The sequence below is a fragment of the Pangasianodon hypophthalmus genome, chromosome 2, assembly GCF_027358585.1.
Source record: "Pangasianodon hypophthalmus isolate fPanHyp1 chromosome 2, fPanHyp1.pri, whole genome shotgun sequence".
Taxonomy (NCBI): domain Eukaryota; kingdom Metazoa; phylum Chordata; class Actinopteri; order Siluriformes; family Pangasiidae; genus Pangasianodon; species Pangasianodon hypophthalmus.
Window position 1 is genome coordinate 23,278,877 of NC_069711.1, and position 23,923 is coordinate 23,302,799.

Sequence of the window (23,923 nt, forward strand, 5' to 3'; positions counted from 1 at the left end):
CGTTTCCTGTGTAAAGTTGAATTTTTATGTATTTAACAGCTACTATATTAAATATATCTTTTATGACCTATGATCTATGATAATCACAGATACAGAACGATGTCACAGTTTTTATTGCTTCTTTTCTACAGAACCTCACTGAGCGATGAAATAAATACCTTGTGCATGAAATCAATCATTAATAAGGCTGTTGGTGGTGTAACTCTATATATTCACTGCACTAGCACTGCAGCCTGGAGGGTTTAGTTCTCACACACACACACACACACACACACACAAAGAAACACACAAAGATGCAATACACATATCAGAAAACATATATACTCAAACACACAAATAGACACACACACATATGCAAACACACATGAAACACATACAAAGATGCAATACCAATATCAGAAAACAGACAAACACAAAGACACATGCATACAAAGACATACTTGCACAAACATGCAAATGCACAAACACACCACACACACACAATTACACACACAAATACACAAACACAGACACCTATACATACACATCAAACAGAAATGCACATATACAAACAATCTTTGTCCTTCCATTTACAACCTTAGCCTTAGTAACTTAGCAACTGAAAGGATATTTTTTAAATCAGAAATGTTTGACAAATGTCCTTGTAATCTCTTGTAAAAGTCTAGTGTATACTGTCAAAGAGATTTGTTCCTCACAAGCCACACATACACACACACACACACACACACAGGCAAAGGTAGAATAGAGAACATGGCTGCAGAGAAGTGCTGATTTGTCAGGTATTGTAAGAATGAAAGTTTATCATCCAGGAAACTTTGGTTGTGGATACTTCTACTGCATACTTCTAAAGAGTTTTTTTTGTTTTGTTACATAACTATAAACTGTGTTAGTTCAGTTGCAATTGAATTATACAACAGTGAGAAAGAATGAGATTCAATATTATACCTCTTCCTCTGTCTAAAAATCTTATGATTAATAATGTCCTTTCTGCCACTGTCACTAAAATTTTATTGCAGAGAAATCAGTAATTTTCCATGTTCAGCACTCAGTACATTACTTACTGTATCAGCAGGGCTGGTGAGAGTGTGGAATATCATACGGCACTTCTGCAGAGGCAGCTGAATAATACCATAATACCATACAATACATATAGTATATATTATTTTCCTTTACCATTCTTCAGTAGAGACCAATGACAAAGGAAAATTTACTGGTCTTTTACAGAGTCGCCCAGTGTTTATTTATTGATAAGAGTTTATAAATGGTGAAGGAAGTACAAGAGGCCGATTAGTCTACTTTTGAACAATAAACCTTTCGTTCTTCACCCACAGATGCTGATAGAAATATTTTACAAGCTGATAAACAGATTGCATAGAAGGAACAAGAGGGAAAACAAGATCGCATTGTTACTGCATATCTACAGGCATCCTAAATCTAATTCAATACTTACTGTAAATTCAATAGTTACTCCTTTTTTTTTTTTTACTACAGAAAGTATTTACTACAGGAAGGAACAGAAAAATTGCACGTTATCTACTTCACGCAAGACATGATTGGCTCATGGCTGAAATTAACATACAGTGCAAGTGAAGATCACATAAGATGCCATAGATATAAAACTAGATGCTGTGTTAGTGACTGTTGCTGTCTACTTTCATACATCAGCACTTGTGCTTCATTAGCAGAGGCAAGAATCACTCACAAATCAGTGTAAGTTGAGTTAAAAAAAAGAAAGTTATTATTTTACAAAGACATATCATTGAAACGGTGAAGTTTTCTGTAAGGAGACATTTGTTTATGGAAGGAGTCTCCAGTGTCAGTGCATTGTAACAGTTAGTAGGGGCCACGGGAAGGTCTTCAGGACTTCAGGATAAAGTAAGTGATGACAGCAATGAACTTATGTGGGGATGTTTCACATTAAATGTATCTATAAAGGGAAAAAAGCATGTTATTCTTTAATAAATTACAAATTGTAATCATTGGCAAATTGCTGTGGTATAAGAGGAGTAAAAACCTTTGGAATATTCTCTAATAATTAACTTTACATTAGAACGTATCACATTGTTCCATCTTGAATTGTTTTCTTACAACAGCCCTGAAGTGTTTTATTCCTTACATAAACAGCAAACACAGGTGACATAAGTCATAAAATTAATCCACACATACTCTCAGAACTTTCACATGTTGCGGAGATTCCTTGTACTCTTGCTTTGAGATGTCAGTGATTTTTACATCCAAATGCTGCAGTGTGCTCGGATTTTCACAAAAATCGTTGTGGATGATCTGAATTCAATTAAACTCAACGAGGTCTGAAAAGTCACCCCTACAAAGAGGTCCGTGTCAAATTTAACTCTGTCATCTAGTTTTTCTTATATCTATTACGAGATGCATTTGAAAAAACTCACTGTGATTGCCCCATATCAGCCAATCGACATACACCGATCAGGTATTGCATTAAAACCACTGACAAGTGAAATGAATAACACTGATTATCTCGTTAACATGGCACCTGCCAAGGGGTGGGATATATTAGGCAGCAAGTGAACAGTCAGTTCTCAAAGTTGATGTGTTGGAAGCAGGAAAAATGGGCAAGCATAAGGATATGAGAAAGGACAAGGGTCATGGGCACCCAAGGCTCATTGATGCACACGGGGAGCGAAGGCTAGACCCTCTGGTCTGATCCCACAGAAGAGCTACTGTAGCACAAATTGCTGAAAAAGTTCATGCTGGCTATGATAGAAAGGTGTCAGAACACACAGTGCATCGCATCTTGCTGTGTATGGGGCCGTGTAGCCACAGACCAGTCAGAGTGCCCATGCTGACCCCTGTCCCACTGAAAGCACCTACAATGGGCACGTGAGCATCAGAACTGGACCATGGAGCAATGGAAGAAAGTGGTCTGGTCTGAGGAATCATGTTTTCTTTTACATCATGGGGATGGCCAGGTGCATGTGCCTCACTTACCCGGGGAAGAGATGGCACCAGAATGCATTATGGGAAGAAGGCAAGCCGTTGGAGGCAGTGTGAGGCTCTGGGCAATGTTCTGCTGGGAAACCTTGGGTCCTGGCATTCATGTGGATGTTGCTTTGACATGTACCACCTACCTAAACATTGCTGCAGACCAGGTACACCACTTCATGGCAACAGTACTCACTAATGGCAGTGGCCTCTTTCAGCAGGTTAATGCGCTCTGCCACACTGCAAAAATGTTCAGGAATGGTTTGAGGAACATGACAAAGAGTTGAAGGTGTTGACTTGGCCTCCAAATTCCCCAGATCTCAATCCGATCCAGCATCTGTGGGATGTGCTGGACAAACAAGTCCGATCTATGGAGGCCCCACCTTGTATCTTACTGTACTTAAAGGATCCGGTGCTAATGTCTTGGTGCCAGATACCACAGTACACCTTCAGAGGCCTTGTGGAGTCCATGTCTCGAGGGGTCAGAGCTGTTAATGGCACAAGGGGGACCTACACAATATTAGGCAGGTGGTTTTAATGTTATGGCTGATCGGTGTATATTACGTGTATTCCACAATAGGTAAAACAAAGACTCTAACATCATCAAGAGAAGTCACACAATTAAAGGATATTTGGAAAAAACAAAGAAAAAATAAGGCTTTATGTGTGTTTATGTAAGGTAATATTCAATCTTCAAAATAGATGTGCATAAGAATAAAAAGTCCATCAGAAAACTAAAATCAATCCTTGTTCAGGCCTTTCACAAACTGTTATTTCATACAGAGAAAATGGCTTTTAAGAATATGACCTGAAGTTCACCTTAGTCCATTGCAACTAGAGACTAGGAGCATTTGAGAAATGCAAAACTGAATCGCAAGCCTATGAATGTGAAATATGATTGTGCTGAGTTATCCTTTAATCTGTGTAAAGTGTGTGTAAACATGTGTAGGCTCGTTCCTACAAGCCCTGCTCTCATTGGTTCCTTGCTCTAGAGAGGTCAGGGGCTTAAACACAATGGGTCTCAGAAATGGTCATTGTTCATATAGTAACTGAACACAGTTTAAACACAATGGCCTGCCTGTTGAGGGCAAGAACCAACATCACTGCAGTCCTGCCCCTCTTCATCCTGTCCCAACCCTCATTCCCTGACCTGCACTGACTCTACTGGAGGAGCGATACACACACACACACACACACCCTGAGTAAACAGAGAGTATACGACTGGTCTATTCCGCGTATGGCTATTGATTTCCAACTTGAGTTTTTAACAGGACTACAAAACATCAAAGGACTGCTTTTATCATTTATTTACATGTAATTCATGTTCCCCTAAAGTGTTCATGCTTATAAAGAAAGTGCAAAGGTCTCACTTTCAGCTGCTTCAACCAAATCACAACCAAGCCTCATGGCCTCATTGTCTCCTGATTGGCATTTTTAAAGGTAAAACTCATAATAACGTAAATACATGAATGAGTAAAATGTAATAAAATCAAGTATCATGTAGTAGTGATCATTTATTACATCATTTGCAGGTTTTGGTAAAGATTTTTGAAATTATTGCTTCATTTAGACACCAATAATAACTCTGACATAAAATAGGCAAAATACACTGACCGTCCACTTTAATAGGAACACCTGCAGACCTGCTCATTTTTCCAATCATTCAATCATGTGACAGCAGCACATTGCATAAAATCATACAGATACAGGTCAAGACCTTCAGTTAATGTTCACATCAAGCATCAGAATGGGGAAAATGTGTGATCGCTGACTTTAACTGTGGCATGGATTTTGGTGCCAGATGGGCTGGTTTGAGTATTTCAGAAACTGTTGATCTACTGGGAGTTTCACACAAGACAGTCTCTAGTTTACACAGAGATCACAATGCTCCCCATTCTGATGTTTGATGTGAACATTAACTGAAGCTCTATCTGCATGAGTGTATGCGTTGTGCTGCTGCCACATGATTGAATGATTAGATAAATGCATGAACAGGTGTACAGGTGTTCCTGTTGGAGTGGACGGTGAGTATTTTATACTTCATGTACAAGTATTCAATTTGAGAGAAATGTCATATATGTTGTTTCACTTTTTTACTTCCACCAACATATATTTTATTTATTTATTTATTTGTTTGTTTGTTTGTTTGTTTTTCATTTTTTAAAACATGGACTTGTGAGCAGATTCCAATACAGCCAGCCTTACACGTACATTTATAATAATCATCCATGCATTTTAAAAATAACAAAACATTTCTAGAGAAAACAAGGATTTTTTTTATTGAAACAATTAAAATGAATTTATTTTAATAATCCCTAAACATTCAACACTGTATATCATATTAATAATGATACTAACATTGAACATGAGTAATTCTTGAGAATTCTTCATATTTAACTATAATTTATTTGTTTTTTCAAATAAAATATGTTGGTAAATTTCAGTTCACACTCGATCCCTCTAAATTAAGCCATATGATGTAATGACATTCTCATAATGCAATGGCATATTACATTTTGATTTAGAAAACGATTTTTTTTTTTTGCACATACACACAATCTAAATTCTGAACACTCTTTAATCAGCCCTCCAGATTAATCAAGAGTTACTTTATGCAATAAAGTTTTACTTTTAGGGTTATAAATGTGCTTATGGTATATTAAATGACTTGTCGATGGAAGTGCAGAATGATAATAATAAACAGCTGTAATTTAAAATACAATCAGATACAATCAGTGTCTTCACTCTCTTTATGAGTGGAGAGCTGGTTTTATTTGATCGACAGTGTGTACTGCTCTCGCCGAGCCAGAGAGAGGTCACGGTATAAAATCACAAACATGCAAACTGACACGGCTGATACGTTCTAACACACATTAAACAGCTCTGACAAGCAAGGTCCAGATGGATCTCCATTTGGGACACGCCTCTTCGCCCACATAAATAAACGTGTGAAGGACACACAGTCAATTCCCCACAGATGGTGAATTGATGTTTGGTGAAGCTCATTAACATGTTTGGAAGGCGACGGTTGTGCTGTGAGAAGCCAACATGTTTTATCTAAAAAATAATTCATTATTTCATTGGTCTGTGTAAAACTTGATGGTGCATAACGATAAAAGGCTTTGGGTTTGGGAGTAAGGCCCATAAATGTGGTCTTACCCATGTTTTCAGAGCACAGTGAGACCAGTACATATATACATAATAAAAGAAAGATAATACAGTATGTGTTTTGTACCATCATTGCTGTAGTTTTATACATTCATCAATCAATCTGTGCAAAATGTTCGCTAGTGGCTGTGCTTCTTTATTGATCACCTCTTCTGGAGTGTAGTTTCTGAGGAAAATAAAACATTTAACAGCCCAATTTCTGTATAGATTCTGTCTTTTTGTCCAAGCCGTATATATATAATATATAGAATTCCACAGTCATATGAGTTGTGCCAGGCTTGACGCTGTCTCCCGCCGAGCACGCATCTGCCCCGATACAGTGAAAATTCCAAGCATTCTGTCTCTCAAGCTCCGCTCAGGTCTTATCCTCGCCAAGAGGAAAACCACAACCGAGTAAATGGTGACAGCCACCACCGTGAACCCTCCACCTGCCAACAACACCACTCCTGATATAAACATATCATTGAGCGCCTGGCCCGGTTTGGGCATGTGGTATCCCAGAGCCACACTGAGCAGCACAGCTCCGCAGATGAGCAAGGAAAGTCCAGTGAGGAGCACGACCAGCACGTCAGACAAGCCTCCGCTTTTCAGAACGTCTATGCGCTGCCGGGTGCGCACGCAGTTCATGTCCTGCACGGCTGAGCTGAGCAGCTGCTTGAGCACCACGGCTAACGCCAGCATGCACAGTGCCGTGCCCGCACCCAGACGCCACTCGCTCGACAGGCTGGTGGTGCTGGACAGCAGGCCGACGCCACCCACCCCGCAGCCCACCACCAAGGCCACAGAGGCGCTGTAACACAGCAGAGACTTCCGTGGCTCGCTGAACCACCACAGCTCCACCTGCTCCTCCAGGATGTCCTGCTGAATACGGGAGGGATCGGCTTGGTGGGCACCTCGAGGAGGAGGAGGGAAGTCGTCTAGCTCCGACATGTTTTTTTTAGTGAAGAGATTGGAAAGCCACAGATGTCAGGAATGGGGCAGAGAGCAACACCTGCATTGAGCAAGAAGAGATTTGTTAGTTTATTTAGATTTATTTATTTGGCAGATATTGTTATGCAAAGCGACATACAAATGAGAGAGTCCAATCCAAGCACAGAGCTAAGCAGGATTAAAGGCTATGAATTGGGCCGCAGGTTGGCACCGAGCCTTAACCACAGAGCTCAACCACTGCATCACATAAAGGTGCCGTTTGTCATATTTCTAGACGTATAATAAACATAGACTTTTAAAGGTACCTTACAAAAACTGATGCACAATATCAGGGATGAACGAATCATAAATTTATTATTACCAAGTGAAACCTCCAATATGCTGCTCAGTTCCATGTTTTGGCTAAAAAGTGGCAGATAACCTAATGTACCAACATACGGCTAGCTAGTTTGCTAATTAACAGTATTAACACAGACTAAGAGAAATGAACGAGTTCATAACCATTATCGCTTCTATTATAGGTTTTAATCAAGCGGAACATACTGGCACTCCTATTACTGTTACTATTACTTCTATTATTATTAGAGTGAAAATGAGTGGAAGAGTGTATACTATGAGAAGTAATTCCCACTTGCTATGTTAATTTGTCCATCAACAGCATGTCCCTTTGGTCTCTGTGAACCTCAAAGCGAGGTTGTGGCACTGACAGCTTTTCATTAAAATCCTGTCAGCAGCTTTAGTGGAGCAGTCAGCAGTCAGCTTCCTGCCAGAATATCACCTCTACTCTCAAAAATAAAGACACTATGGCGGATCTATAAACCAGAAAAAAAGGGAGAAAAAGACTCCAGTGCTGCAAGACTTGCTCAACACAAACACCTCGTGGGTTATTTTTCCTGTTTGCTATAATTGTTTTTCATCATGAGTACTTGAAATCGCTGTGTGGTTCAATGAGAGCATGTGTGATACTGTTAATTAAGTCTCCATAGACTCTTGTCACCAGCGTGCATGCTTTGAAATAGCTTGCTGTATTTAAAGAAAGAAGATGAGGAAAGCACTTAATGCTAAAGTGGCAATGTATTCATCTAGAATATATATGTAACGTCACTGATGAGAAGATTTATCATAAAAGTAGACCAGCTGTGTTGCTGTGGCGAGTTGCATGCAAGCGGGTGTTTTCCAGTGACTAGGATGGAAAAATACACTTAGAGAGCCTTAGAGTATTTACCGTGATTGAACTGGAACTGAAATGGACTTCATTGGGGTACACAAATTAGCGCATATTGAAGTGCGAGAAATCAATACAGTTTGCAAAATGATTTACAAATCTATTTACAAATAAAAATGTTTGCTGTGAAACCCCTAAATTAGTTCTAGTAATTGCACCTGTTCCCGGGTGGCCCCAGAGGTTTTTTTATAAACAAACAGCATCAAGAAGACCAAGGAGCTAACAAAACAGTCCCGGGCGAAATTCTGAAAAATTACCAAACATGATTTGGTTATGAAAAATATCCTGAGTGTTGAACATTCCATGGATCACCATTAAGTCCATTATTATAAAAAAAAAAAGAAAAAAAGAAAAGAATAAGCCTAGAGGAGGCCATCCACCAAAAGTCAGTGACCGGGTAAGCAGGACATTACTTAGAGAAGCAATGAAGAAGGAGGAGCTGGAGAGATCCACAGCTGAGCTGGGAGAAGCTGTTCACAGGACAACCATAGCCTAGACACACTACAAAGATGGGCTTTGTGGAAAAGTGTCAAGAAAGAAAGTCATTATTTAAAAAATGCACTATTAAATCCTGTGCTGGAGACACAATGTGGGGAAAAAGGTTCTTTGGTCTGATGAGACCGAAATGAACTTTTTGGCCTTGACACTAAGTGCTGCGATTGGCAAAAACCCAACATTGCTCATCACTCTGAGAACAATATCCCCACAGTAAAGCATGGTGGTGGTAGCTTCATGTTGTGGGGAATATTTTCACCAGCAGAGACTGGGACAATGGTTAGGGTTGAAGGCAAGATGGATGGAGCCAAATACAGGCAATCTGTGTCAAAACTTGACAGTGGTTCCCCAGTGGTTTCCATCCAATCTGACAGAGCTTAAGCAATTTCAAAGAAGAATGGGCAAAAAATATCAGGATTCTGATGTGCAAAGCTGACAGAGACATATCCCACAAGCTGTAACTGTAGCGAAAGGTGGTTCTACCAAAGTATTGACCCAGGAGGTGTACATGTACACTTATGCAACAAATGTCTGCTTTTTTGTTTAATTAACCTTCATGTCACAATAAAAATATACATTTTGCACCTTCTAGATATTTTGCAAATCAAACTGTAAAAACTCCAATATAAGTCCATTTCAATTAAAAAAATTAATTGAAAAAAGTAATAATACAAAATGCAGAAAAGTTCAAGGGGGTGAATACTTATGCAAGGCACTGAACATAGCTGTCAGATTCATCATGATTAATTACTTGCCTTTATTTCTAATGACAGACTAAATGGCACTGCAAAGCTCGGACTAAATCTTTGTAATGACTGATGTCAGTGCAATGGCCTTGAAAATGAGCTGTGAGCTGAAGTGTAGAAGCAGCTAATTCCTCTGATCAAAACAAGATTATTGACAAGATTGTTTATCTTTCCTGCTCAGTAATTTACAGAAATTCATGCAAATGATAACGACAAATGGGTGGATACTGATAAGGGAACATCCAGCTGTAAAGCTAGCTAAAGCTCTGTCGAGACACTAAAAACCTGTGTTTAAACAAAAATGCCTGTGCTGGCACAAGATACACACATGAGGTTTTGTCTTATGTTGTTGATGCTCGCTTATGGAAAAATGAAACACATTTCAAACACAAATGATGATATGTTTTCCACATGTGATTGTGTGAATAATATGAAAAGTGCCTAAAACCCATATGTGTCAAATTCACATGTGAATCATGTTCTTAAATGTAATTTGGGTGACTTTTCTGTAAGGCTTTACCTGTGCTTTCCACCTTGATTAAATATCCTCTTGGTTTTGTGAACAGTTAATATAAATCTTTGAAAAAAGCAAATAGAGCTCCACCCTTCCGGGTTGATTCCTGCCAAACATCAAGGCCGTCTGGGTTCACAGTCTGATCCAGAGTGAAGCAGTATCCTTTGGTGTCAGGCTCTGTAGGGCTGTGGGAGATGTGTCTGAATAGGAAGCATTCACAAAGCACACTTTTTTCTTGACTTTGGTCAGTGTGCAACAGCCGATGCCTTGTTTCTCCCCAGGCTGACTGCAAGACACAGACCGTGAAGTGAGACTCTGTGTCTTTGTCTAGGCCTGGAAGAGGTTAACTTCTCACTGTCCTGAAAAGAAAAAAAAAAAGAACAGACATTGATATTTTGAGGTAGATGCTGTGGGTTTAAGGGTTTACTCTATTTTGCATCCTGTTGAGTGCAATTATTATTAGTAGTATTAATGTAATACATTTGTTCCTGTGGAAATTGTCAAGAGCTATTTAATAAATCCTGAGCAGGGGTGAACAAATCATAAATACCATAGCTAGCTCACTAGGCAAGTAAAAGCTCCAGTGTGCTGCACAGTCCAAAGTTTTGGTTGCCCAACATATTAGCGAACATTAACTGGTAGCTAATATAAAGTAATAAAGTATGGTGATCAAGTAAGCTGGTTAAGTGAATTATACAGACTAAAGAAAAACAGACAAGTATACATTTATATAGCACATTGTGCTACAAAAATCAGCAAATCATTGGCCAATAATTCTGGCTAGCGTCTTTATTTTTCTTGATATGTTTAACCATGAAGTGAGGGTTACTTTTACCAGGAGAGTTATATAATGGCTTTGCATTTGCACTTGCACATTATTTTGCGAAATGAGCTTGTCATGGTTTTATCTTTTTACCTGAGCTTTTATCTGAGTAACTTTAATGTGAAGAAATAAAACCTTTGGCTTCTCCTACCTTTATCCAGCATTTCCTATCTAAAAAAAAGAGGCATGATGTACCTGCAATCTAAGAATATGGCAATCATAATGGCTCTTGAGGTACAGGACAGTCCAGCTCTGATAAATCTGTGCCCCATAATGCACACCCTCTGCTCTATAATCCAACACGCTTATCAGCCTGCACACACAGCTCTGGTTACTGCAAGGCATGAGGAGGAGCGAGTAAACCCTTCACTATGCACAACTAAACTTAATACATATCTCCTGAGTTCCTGCCTTAATCCGTCTTTATTCCTCTTTTCCATGCTCTCTTACATCTGCCTCACTAACTCCCTCTCAGTCGAACTATTGGCGTTTTGCTGGCTGGCCAGATTAATGTGATGGAAAATCAAAGGTGGTTCTCCTCCTTTTTCTTTTTCTCTCCCTTGCTGCTCTCCTTTCAACAAACTTATATTACCCTGCGGTCTAACCAGTGGTTACTGTTGTTTAGCACTGTCTCACCTCAGCAGCCACTTTTGTCACCACCTGTCTCTCTTCCTCAAAAGTCCACACTATTTTTGGTCCATCACGTTTTTTTTTTGCAGTGCAGCTACAGTGCTATTTCATTTCCTCCGGTTTAGCTCTTTAGTGTAAACTCAGTAGTTTTTTCAGTGTCTAAACTTGCTGTTATTGAGCACAGCTGCAATATTTAACAACTAATTAAATCACCAATCAGCATGCACATCCGCCAAGCTCTACACTGCTGACCAAAAGAAAACTGCTTCACCTTTCCTCCCTCATGTTCATCCCCCCGAACACAGCGCAAACCTCCGGCTATCCTCCAGGCCATGTGTGCAACCCCCAAGAATCATAACCCGAATCTGAGGACGGCAGGGTTCCAGCTTTCCACCTGGCACCGTGCTCCATTCTGACCTCCATCAGGGTGATCATTATTAGGCCAGGTTAGACAACTGCACCCACTCCCTCTCTCGAAGCTTCTCAGTCACTGCCTCTCTCTCTCTCTTTCTCTCTCTCTGCCACAGAACTTTCTGGACTCTCAGCAGCTCAGTGTCTGCCATGTTATGAGGCGAATGTCAGTTTGTGTTGCACTGTTGTCTACGGATCTGGAAAGCTTAGACTCTGAGTAGTTGACTTGAGTGCATATATTTTTTTTTTTTCAGTGCTAAACTTTTCTTAAGCACTCACGTATATCTGTCATATTCCTAGAAAGCAAAAATTGTATAAACTCTCAGAAAAACAGGATGCTGAACTGTACCATCTCTGTTCACTGGGGTGGCAGCCTCAAGTGAACACCTTTTGTACCCTTAGTACAAGGATAGGTGACAAGGAAAGGTACTTTTTAGTACAGAATACTTTGGAGTATATTTAAACTATATTTTTTATATTGTTTTGGTTATAGCTATACCACTCTGAGTATGCCCGATCTTGTCTGATCTTGGAAGCTAAGCAGAGTTGGGCCTGGTTAATACTTGGATGGGAGACCACCTTGGGATGTTTTTTTGGGCAGTGGTAGCTCAGTGGTTAAGATGTTGGACTACTGATTGGCAGGTCATGAGTTCAAACCCCAGCGCTGCCAAGCTAGGCCATCGAGCAATGCCCTTAACCCTCAACTGCTCAGCTGTATAAATGAGATAAATGTAAGCCGCTCTAGATAAGGACATCTGCCAAATGCCAAAAAATGTAATGTAAATATAAAATACACCAGTGAATGTTCAATGTGAAATGATTAAAGATATATCCGGTAAGCACAGACACATGTATAAGATGTTAGAAATAGCTAAGTCTTTGCTGATAGATGTAATAGAACAGCTAGCTTTCAGCTAGTGTGAACGTTTTTAACATGTCTTTTCGACGACTACTGTGGTACCATAAATGCCGTCAGACTGAATTTAGCCTAAAAAGCTGTATATTTAGGAGCCAATTCAAGGTTCAGGATGACCCAAACACAATCAATAACATCTTTTGGTGGGAAAAATGGGCATACATGGATGTCTCTGGTCAGTCAGTGATCACTGCGTAAATCTGAGACTTATCAAAACCCTGAAAGAAGCTTATTGAGAGTGGTCGAAATGCTAAAAGCCACAAACGTTTTGAAAATTTTCGAAGGAAGGCATTTCTTAAGGGTATTGTACCTCTGCAAAGTCTAATACTGCAATACCAATTTACATATGATATGCTGTGCATCTCTAGAGTTTATGCACATTTTCCCCATGATCATGTAGTATGGTTTATATTCTATAATATTTCTCTAGAATTCTGTAGTATTGTTTATATTGTACAATATTTCTCTAGAATTCTGTAGTATGGTTTATATAGTATAATATTTCTCTAGAATTCTGTACTATGGTTTGTATTGTCTAATATTTCTCTAGGATCCTGTACTATGGTTTGTATTGTCTAATATTTCTCTAGGATCCTGTACTATGGTTTATATTGTATAATATTTCTCTAGAATTCTGTAGTATGGTTTATATTGTATAATATTTCTCTAGGATCCTGTACTATGGTTTATATTGTATAATATTTCTCTAGAATTCTGTAGTATGGTTTATATTGTATAATATTTCTGAAGTAGGCAGGCACAACCTGTTCCCATACTGTTGTGTATCTCAGGCATTTTATGGTCAATAAAGTTGGTCAAAGGGTGAATGTTTTTGCCATGGCTTGTGTTTACTGATCAGGACTATTTCCTGTTTCTCCAACATGAAAACACACCACTGTGATACATCCTTACACAAACATGTAAGAGCGCCAGCAGCCCAGTCTTCACACCAGTCTCACTTACTGTCTCTCACAACTTTATTAAGCTGTAGGTATACGGGTCCTACGGTGTAAGCAGAGCTGCAGGTTAAAGTGAAATGCTTCCGTGTTTTTATTAAAAGCCGTCTCTTTGAGGTGAGACACAACTTTGCTGGTTTTATCCCACACAGCCGCTCCGAGGCGAACACTACCTCTATCCCGAGTGAACACAGCCCTCGCTTCTTACCTGTGATAAAGCGGAAGCGTCCATTTCTGCTCCTCAATCCCACAATGCCTCTTCAGCCCGGCGTCTCCTTCTCTACACATCCACACCTCCATGCCTTCAAAACAGGACAGACCTGAGGAGGAACAGCAGCAACTTCTCTCTGCGGCGACGCACTGAAATCAGCCCTGGCTCTGTGTCTGAGCGAACAGCATGGCAGGTGATATTCCCTCTCTCTCTCACTCTCTCACTCACTCACTCTCTCTGAGCGAACAGCATGGCAGGTGATATTCCCTCTCTCTCTCTCTCTCTCTCTCACTCACTCACTCTCTCTGAGCGAACAGCATGGCAGGTGATATTCCCTCTCTCTCTCTCTCTCTCTCTCTCTCTCACTCACTCACTCTCTCTCTCTGAGCGAACAGCATGGCAGGTGATATTCCCTCTCTCTCTCTTTCTCTCACTCACTCACTCTCTCTGAGCGAACAGCATGGCAGGTGATATTCCCTCTCTCTCTCTTTCTCTCTCTCTCTCTCTCTCTCTCTCTCACTCACTCACTCTCTCTGAGCGAACAGCATGGCAGGTGATATTCCTTCTCTCTCTCTCTCTCTCTCTCTCTCTCTCTGAGCGAACAGCATGGCAGGTGACTCTCTCTCTCTCTCTCTCTCTCTCTCTCTCTCTCTCTCGGGATCCGAAGTCCGGATCCAAAGGTAGATAAAGGTCTTATATCGCACCTTAGTAGTGCCTAGGAGTCGATTCAAAAAAAGAGTCGACTCTCCTATTTCAGGTATTTGGGATTCGAGAGTCGACTCCAAAGCTAGCTCGAATAGCGCAGGTATTCTTCTGGCTCCAATTCGCCAACAGTGTAGACTGAGGAAGTGTGAGCTTCCCGCTTCTTGTTTCTCTACCAGGAACACCAGCCGGCTAGTACTAGCTTATTTTACTTTGGAAAAGTAGAATATAAAGAAAAATGCTTACAGTAAAACTGTCAACATACCAAAGCATCTTAAGGCTGCACACCTGAAGGACCTAGCAGTTAGAGTTAGTCTGAATTACATGGTATTATATAGAGAGTAATGTTCTATTGTTGTAGTAATAACTGAAGCTAGTTCAGTACTGCTATGGGCTACAAATTCATGTTTTAAGGTAAATAATGACTAACAATTTAATTTTGAAAAGTTTTTTATTTTAAAAACAAACATTTTTATTTTTAACATTTTATTTTTAAATGCGAAGAGAATAATAAAGCCATTTACCCTGTAATACAAAAAAAAAAAATAAAAAAATAAAAATAGGACACCCAGTGGCTGGAAAAATAAGTGACAGGGGTCATCTATCTATCTATCTATCTATCTATTGTAAATGCTTTATCCTAGTCAGGGTCACAGTGGATTCAGAGATGCTAGTTCAACTATGGGCCCACAGAGTTGATGAGACAGCATTTAAATCACACCTTAAAATGTCTTTAAAGCAATTTATCTTGTTTAATTGCTTAAACTAAACCACATATCATTGGCTTAGTGTTTGGAAATAAACTTGACTTAGCTGTTTTCCCCTGTCCCTGTTCCCCAATCCCACACAACTTCAGTTATAGAGATTAGGGGGGTTTTGAGGTAGCCATTTTACTGATGTAAGCTTCCCATCAGAATTCAGTTCTGTTCAGTTCAAGTCTGTGTTGACTAGTCGCCCATTTCCCCAAATATCGAGCCTGAAAAAAATCCACACAGCGTTCAGGCAGCTGAAGGCGATTCATCAGTAGTACTCGAACTACTGACATGAACAAGACATAGACTTGTTAGTCGTACTTTTGAATCACAAGTCTATTAAACAATTCAATTCAATTGTATTTGTATAGTGCTTTTAACAATGGACATTGTCACAAAGCAGCTTTACAGAAATAGGTAAATTCAGGATATAAATTTTCAATTTCTAAATTTATCCCTAATGAGGAAGCCAGAGGTGACGATGGCAAGGAAAAAACTCCCAGAGACAAGTAACAAACTGAGAGGAAACAGACTGAAAAGGGAACCCATCCTCATCTGGGTGACACCAGATAGTGCAATTATAAATAATTCCCTTCTATAACTGTGTGCTATGTAGTCAAAAAAAAGTGCAATTGTGTAATCAGGAAATTCATTATAGTTTTCACATGAAGTCTATTTTGAAGTTATCAACTGTTCACTGATGGAGTCTTGAGTGCATAACTGTTCATGGCAATTGCAGCCCTAAAGCCATCATAGCAATTGTAGTCTTAAGCCATCATATCAAAACTGTTCGTATCAATTGCAGTCCAAAGCCATCTTCATAGTTTCTAAGTGTATCTTTAGGCTGTCCATATGGGGCCATCCTCAGCAGCAGCGAATGATTTCCAAGTGATGAGAACTCCAACCAGAAGTAGGGCATCAGACTGGATCAGGCAGGTCTGGAGAGCAGAAGGGGTCTGGATCACTGGTATCTCAGGAGTAGCATGTGTAGCTTGAGAGAGAGTATAATTAGGTAACATGTACATGTAGCTGTAATATACATAAATGTGTTTTATAAATGAAAAAATCAACATTGTGTTTGAATTGCAGTGGTCTTGTAATGACATGTTTCTGCAATCTTCTTTTGTCAAAAAAAAAATATCAAATGTAAGTGCATTGCCTGAATTTCATTTTTATGAACCACAAACCTATAGTCTATTTTGTAAATCCATAAGGTGACTTGTAAAACAAATATTATATTTATACTTCATGTACACCTTTTGTATATCATTACTGTCATTATTATTCACGTTATGTGATAATTATTGCTTTATGTCTAACATGCACACACAAAGAATCTAATATTACACACAAAAAGAGTTTTGATTGTCTATAACTACAACTTGTACAGGTTATTGTTAAAGCCACACCTCTCATTTTTTTTGGACTAAAAGTGCTACAATAGTAAGATGTTTCAGTCCAAACCCATAGCTTGTAATTGTGTGCCTTAGCAGCCTGACTAGTGTAAGAAAAGTTGTAAGTAAATTGTGGTTTGTAATCACATCATGAACAATATACTGATGTGAATAAGGTTTTGTAGGTGCAATATGTTCGTATGTGTAATATCTGTCAATAACTCAACAATAAAATGGTTAGGACTAGCAACACATCATATCATGAGGTTTCATGGATGGCATATTAAGAATAATCTAGGGAAAACTATTACACATACTCTTAAAAGCAGATAGGCAGCTGCATTTGTGATGTCTAATCTTTTTTCTAGTGTTTAGTGTTATAACTTCATAATGACCTACTGGGTTCCTGCCAGAATGAAGATGAAATCTAGGGGGCATTTCAGCTGTCCCTGTACTTATTACACTAATAGAATCTTTCTGTTCAAGCATTTGTAACAAGTCCAATGAAGCTCTTAGTTATACAGTAACTAATGTAGGACAATGCAGGGAACATGGAGTGAAGGCCACTCATACAGTTCTGTCACATATTCATGATAAAATATGCCTTTCAATGCACACAATGTGTGTTATACAATCACTCGTATTCACTGTATTACAACCAGAAGATTGCGGCAGCTGCTATTCACTACAAACCTTGTGGGTGATATTGGGCAGTTTGGATGGAATGAAGGAGAGGTAATAGATGTGCACAGTCAAAAGGCAGAGAAGAAGAGAGATATGAAAAGAGACAGGCCTGTACTGACCCATTACTATGAGCGAGAGAGAGAGTGGAAGAGATAAAGAGAATCTGAAAACAGGTGTGTGAAATGAGTCTTACATGCTAGTAGTGTCAATTTTGCTGCTACTGCACTACTGAGAAACAAGGACACCTTTGCTTTATCTCATGGTGGTAGTTAAATGTCAGAAATTATTCCACCAGTAATGATGGACTCATTCGTTATACATGACCACATGTGGTAGAACTACAAGAACTATTTTTTTAGCTCACATTTTCCATCCAACACCACCCTGTTCACGCATTCCTTATCTTGAATGCTCTCATCCTTCTCTTGGATCTCATTATTAGGAGCATGGAACTTTTTTCCAACAGAGATTTGATCATAGCCTTGAATTTCTGCTGTTCTGACCTCATTCGCTTAATCTGTCATTAATCACCTCCTCAGCAATCACCTCCTGAGCACATTTATTAAGATATTATTTGGCCGATTCCTTGATTGGGATGCCATTTAGCCATTACAACTCTGAATCTGAGAAACATGCATTTAACCACCCAAAAAAAAAAAACGTTTTTTTTCTTTGCTGCTAATGACTGCTCTTAAATGAGTAACAGGGTTGAATTCTTTAGCATTTTTTAACATATAAACAGCATGTGATTAACTACTACTGTATCTGAGGCCATTAAGGATTTCCAAATTATTTACGTTAAATTTATTATTATTGTTTTTTTTTTTTTTTAATTAATAATGTACTTTTTTAAATTTACAATTTAGCTTACATGGACAAATCAGTATCATGATATTGTTTTAAGTAAAGAAAAAAATGAGAGAACCTTCTTCCTGTAATATTCAGGACATTCATATGATGCAACTTCCTAGTGAACATGTGAAAGTGTTGATGTAACAAGGCTGAGTGAATGTTGTGGAACTAAAATGTACATTTTCCATAACCTGTAATGGATGATTCACGGAAACAGATGCTTCAAGGCTGAGCTTTTAAATGGTTTCATATATTAATGCAACAATTTCTTAAGGTAAAGAGTAGTTATAGTGATGTAGATAGGTGTTTAAAGTGTAATTTACCTGTAGTTTAAATACATACAGTAGGGTCCAAGCGTCCATTAGTGAACGAGGCCATTAGTGAAAATGCATCCATTTTGCATTCTTTTCTAATTTAATAGAACAAATTGTGTTATTAGCATAACAACTCATGAAAAGTAAAATCTTAGAAATATTTCTTCTGAAAATGTTTTTCTTTAATGACAGCGTGCACTCGAGTTGGCATGGACTCCACAAGTTTATATAAAACCTGACTATCCATGTTAGAGCAAATTAATAAAATATTTACTATTCATGATATTGAACTTTTCGTTGTTTTAAATTTTTCAAAATTCTAAAACATTCTGTTTCAATGTTTTATTTCCAGTTTAAAAAAAAAATCACAAGATTTTCAGTGTGGTCTCAAATGTTTGGCCCACTGTATGTGCAAATGTAATATCAGTAGTTACAAATAGCACTCATTTGGTGTCCTTTGTTATTTGCTTGATTTTATGATCAACAACATTATTATTAACCTTGTTCTTCAATTTACTTGTGATATTTGCTTGGGCAATAATCTCTCACTTTGTTGAATAGAGATACAAAGAGAGATAAAAAGAGCGAGCACAATAAACAGAAACGAGGCTGCAAACATGCTAAATGTGTCAATGTAGAAATAAAGATGCTGTTTACACCTGGCTATTTCATTCTTCTTGTATCTGGATTATACCTTCAGGGTTGTTTCTGAGCAGCATCCTACTTAAAAAAAATCCTGCAATCTTTACCCTTGTATTCAAATGTGTTTTCTTAGTTTTTTTTAGTTGTTCTTTGAATGAGATGGTTGCTAAATCAAGAATTGCTACTTTTTTGTGCCATTTTCATTAATCTTGCTTTTTAAAGGCGCCAACTTCAAAATTCGTCACATACGTATTGGTGATGTAAGGTTTTGGTTATCAAATGTACCTTGAAGAGACTGGATTTACAGATGGATTTGTAGGCTATGGCTATTTGTATGGACATTTGTAAAATGTGTCTCAGATCTCTTGTGGCCTGTGGTCTCAAGTGGTTTGATGTACATGTGTTTTTGGTGCAATTACACTTTAATTTTTGTATGGATAGTCCCTATCTGGATAAAATCCTGATACTCAGTATGAACGAAACTACCAATTGTAAACAGGGTCAGAGTAATCCTTCATCTCTGTTTGACACAATCCCTCAAATCTATTTATGCAAGAGAGTCCTGCTGTGTAGAACCATTCATATCACATGTTTATTAAGCAGGCCATATGGTGCTTTGATTAGCCATAATCATGATCTAGAGTATCTAGGGCAGAAGAAACTGCTGAGTCTCTATGTCTGTGTGTCATTAAAGCAAAACTCAAGACATATTTCTTTGAAGCATATCTATATAATAAGGGCCGTTTCTAGTTATTGAGGAGCTGTCAGAGCCAGAATCCACAGACCATGCTGACAGTGCTGACATTTCTACCTTTTTTTCAGTGTTTTTCAGAGTTTGCAGTGCTTGCACTTCCCTTTAATTTGTCATCCATCTGTAGATTTGAAACTGTCCTTTTTTGCTACTGATAACACTCTAGCAGTAGTCTTTAGTCTTGCAGATTGCAGATTCTCTATATCACTGCACAGTCATCTGTTTGCACATTTTCTTAGTTGTTCTGGACAAAAATGTTTAGCAAATTATTAAATGTAAATGTATTATTAGTTCTCATATCTCACATATCTCCTGCATTTCTGTATCTGAATCCTCCCGCATCTGCTTCATCAGTTCCTCAACATTGTGTGTGTGTTAAAATAGGGAAAGATAAGAGAGAAAGAGAAAGCAGCACCATAGACATCTACATGGATAAGAAGAATAATAACTGGTCCAAGTGCACAAAAAGGTAAAAGAAGTATAACCTTTGGAGGCAGAGAGAGAAAATCAAATCCAACAAGCAAAAAGCAAAAAGGAAGAGAATAATAAGAAAGAGATAAATCCAATTATAAATTTTTAAATTTAGGTTAAATTAAGGAAAACAGAGAAGGGGGGACAATTATTTAAAAAAGGGAAAAAAATGGGAACTTTTAAAAATGATTGCATCCACAACTGAACTAAACAAAACTCTTTGAGCTATTCTCACCTAAAGTACCATCATTTTGTCTCTTTTTCTTTTTGTAGGATTGTCTTGCTGGGATTGTGACCTAATAATATTAATTTACCACTGGCTAAAAAGTGACATAATAAGTTGATTATGCCAAGCCCTTCATTGCTCATTCTCTCATGCTGTTCCGGATTGATGGAGGCCAACGTCACATTTCCTTCACCATGGCAGCGATGTCCTCGGCCACACGCCAGAACCCCTTTGATTAATCTGTCTCCTCTCTTCTAATCATTGTCCCAGCAGGAGAGAGCTGCCATGTGTTTTAAACACCATGCCATCACACACTGATTTGGGGCTGCTTTATGAGACTGACCTCCCGCAGACACTCAAATATAAACACACTTTTACAATCTGACACACTCAATCAGGAATGCCCATGTTTAAGTGATGGCCAAGATTAACCATATTCTTATACATTTTTTTGATATGCATATTAACGTGTAAGGCAAATTCTGACTTGCTACAGTACCAGCACTTACTCCTGTATCTTGGCCTTGCGATGTAATGTGACTCTTTTCTCATCCATATCTTTGAATACCCTCTTATGTTCCACAAACCAAGAAGAATCAAGATGGCGCCGATGACTCCAGACACTGTCGTGGCTGATCCTTTAAGACTTTTTTTTTTCTAAATCAAATTTTATTTAGTACTTTTGCTACCACAGAAGCAGACCAAAACAAAGGTCGCATGCTCTGGAGGAGGCGCAGAAAACATAGATAGAAGCACTCAGGTGTGCGAAACTAAAAGCACTCTGTCCACTTCTGCCCAGTATACTGCTTGCCAATGTATAGTCCATAGAAAACAAGCTTGACAACATAAGAACAAGAGTTTGTTTCTGACGTGACATGAGAAACTGCAATATCCTTTGTGTCACCAAAACATGGCTTACCCCCAGTACGAGATCAGTCCATTCAACCTGCGCAGTCCTATTCTATTTTCCAAATGGACAGAGTAGAGCATAGGAGTCCAGAAAATCCAAAGGAGGAGGAGTCTGTTTTATGACCAACAACAACTGGTGTGATGCTAGGAACATTGCTGTTCTCTCCCATTCCTGTTCACCAAACCTGGACCACCCGAAAATCAGATGCCACCCCTTCTACCTGCCTCGAGAGTTCACCTCGGTCATCATCCCAGCCGTTTACATCCCATATCATGCAGACATGCACATTGCCTTATCTCCAAGTCATGATACATTCAACAGCCTTTAGAACAAATATCCAGACAATGACCTCATCATAACCAGGGGCTTAAAACCAAGGCCAACTTAAAAACAGGTCATGCCAAACTTCAACCAACATATCATGTGCTCTACCAGGGGTGTAAAGACAATGGACCACTGCTACACACAATTCAAGAAGGCTTACAAGGCCACTTCAATGCCTGTTTTTAATCCTGTTTAAATCCAACCATGCTGCCATCTTTCTCATACTGGAATATAAACAAAGTATGTTGCAGGAAGCCTTTGAAACACAATGATATAGTGTCTGAAGCTTTCCATAGAGTTCATTATCCATTATCAGCTTTTGCCTGCTCTTGTTTTGTGTGAAAAGACGAGAAGAGGGTGAAACTGATACAAACTGATACACACATTCGTACAAGCACATCTAAATCCATGGTGAAAGAAACTATGCACTGCTATAGTGTTGGCAAGAGCACTGGAAATACTGCAGCAAGGTTTTTGGACATGGTGGGATGGAACCAAAGAAAGGAAGATCATACGCAGACTCATGGTCAAAAGCAGGATCAAATCAGCATCAAAGCAGACACATGGTCAATGGAAACAAGCAGCATGAAGTTCCTTCTGCCTAACCCTAGTGTCTATGATGTCCTCCCAGGACCCAAAATTGTTGTTAATGTTGGGGCTGAAGAAAGACCCAAGCTTGACACTCTGCTGGAAGCAAGCTACCCTACAACACATTCTGTCTTCAAACAGGGCAGCACTTGCAGAAGAAAGATATCATTAGAGGCATAGCAGGGTGTTAACTTCATTGAAGGGACTTCTGGAAGAAGTCCTTTTCATCAGTGAAGAGACGCTACAAACACCAGTGAGAATGGTTTGCTTGAAATAGCCACCTACTGTGATGTGTGGATGGACAATCAGCAGTGGTTCATCTTCCAACAGGACTGAATATAGACACATTACTGAGGCCAGACCTGTTAATCTGGTTCAGGGCAACAAAAGTCATTATCAAGCTGGAGCAGATAGTTCCAGAAAAAGATTATTACTGTTTCAATGTGATATGACCATAATCATACATTACTGAGGTAAATTCTTTTTCTTCCAGGTCATATTTGGTGATAAAGATCCCCTTGGTATCTCTTTTCAGCTCAATCCCTTCCTCATCCGTGATCTTCCAGATAAGCGTACGTACATCCTCAAACACTGCAATCAAGTGATGGTTCTCAAAAGTTATGACCATCAAAGGACACTGGGATTTCCAGGGCTCCAGCTGAGCCTCAATCTCAAAAAATGTACTTGACCATGACAGGGGTTCAAAGGGTTTCAAAGGGGCAGTATTTCTGCAGTCATTTTTTGATTGCGCAGTGGCTACCTCAATACTTCTGAATGAGACGTAGTAGTACAGACCGTTTCATACGAATAATCAGACACACGGGTAGTGACTGTTCTTACATCATATGCGGTTGATGACAAACAACATTCAGAAAAATAGCAAAGAACTCTGTCCTCTTTTTATGTGATGTTCAACTTAAAACAAGGACCATGTTGTTCAGTAGTTGGACATTCCCTTATAGGCCAGGAACAAACCTGCTCTCAGAAATCAAAGCATCAATTTACAACAGACGAAGCACAGCGAAATGCTTGCTGCAGTGAATAAAGATCTGGAGCACACGTTTTATCTCAAATTATATGAATTATTGTACATTTAAAAGCGGCACTGTTGCAAGACGTGAGTCATCAACAAAGCATATCTAGGTCTAACAGACATTTAAAAGCTGAGGCCAATATGAGCTAAATGTCATATCCTAAACGAGTAAATCTTTGTAAGTAATCTGTGTAATGCATTCATTTTCCAAACAAGAAAGCTATCTGGCTAACTAGCTAACTCAGCCAGCCATACACGTACAGTGTCCACTCACAACTTCTTAGCAACGAACCATGC

General features: G+C 39.0%; 1 protein-coding gene across 1 annotated transcript; it reads right to left on the bottom strand.

Annotated features, from left to right (window-relative positions):
• Positions 1 to 4,170: 4,170 nt before the first annotated feature.
• LOC113538427 (transmembrane protein 125) lies at positions 4,171 to 14,597 on the bottom strand. The gene is made up of 3 exons (XM_026933489.3): positions 13,981 to 14,597; positions 10,043 to 10,395; positions 4,171 to 7,117 (listed from the first exon to the last, which is right to left on the bottom strand). The coding sequence occupies exon 3, from the start codon at positions 7,054 to 7,056 to the stop codon at positions 6,385 to 6,387; it is 672 nt and encodes a 223-aa protein (XP_026789290.1). The 5' UTR covers positions 7,057 to 7,117; positions 10,043 to 10,395; positions 13,981 to 14,597; the 3' UTR covers positions 4,171 to 6,384.
• Between the last annotated feature and the right edge of the window lie 9,326 nt (positions 14,598 to 23,923).

What these genes read in the sequence shown, in the direction of transcription:
- LOC113538427 (XM_026933489.3), bottom strand. Translation starts at nt 7,056, where the DNA reads ATGTCGGAGCTAGACGACTTCCCTCCTCCTCCTCGAGGTGCCCACCAA.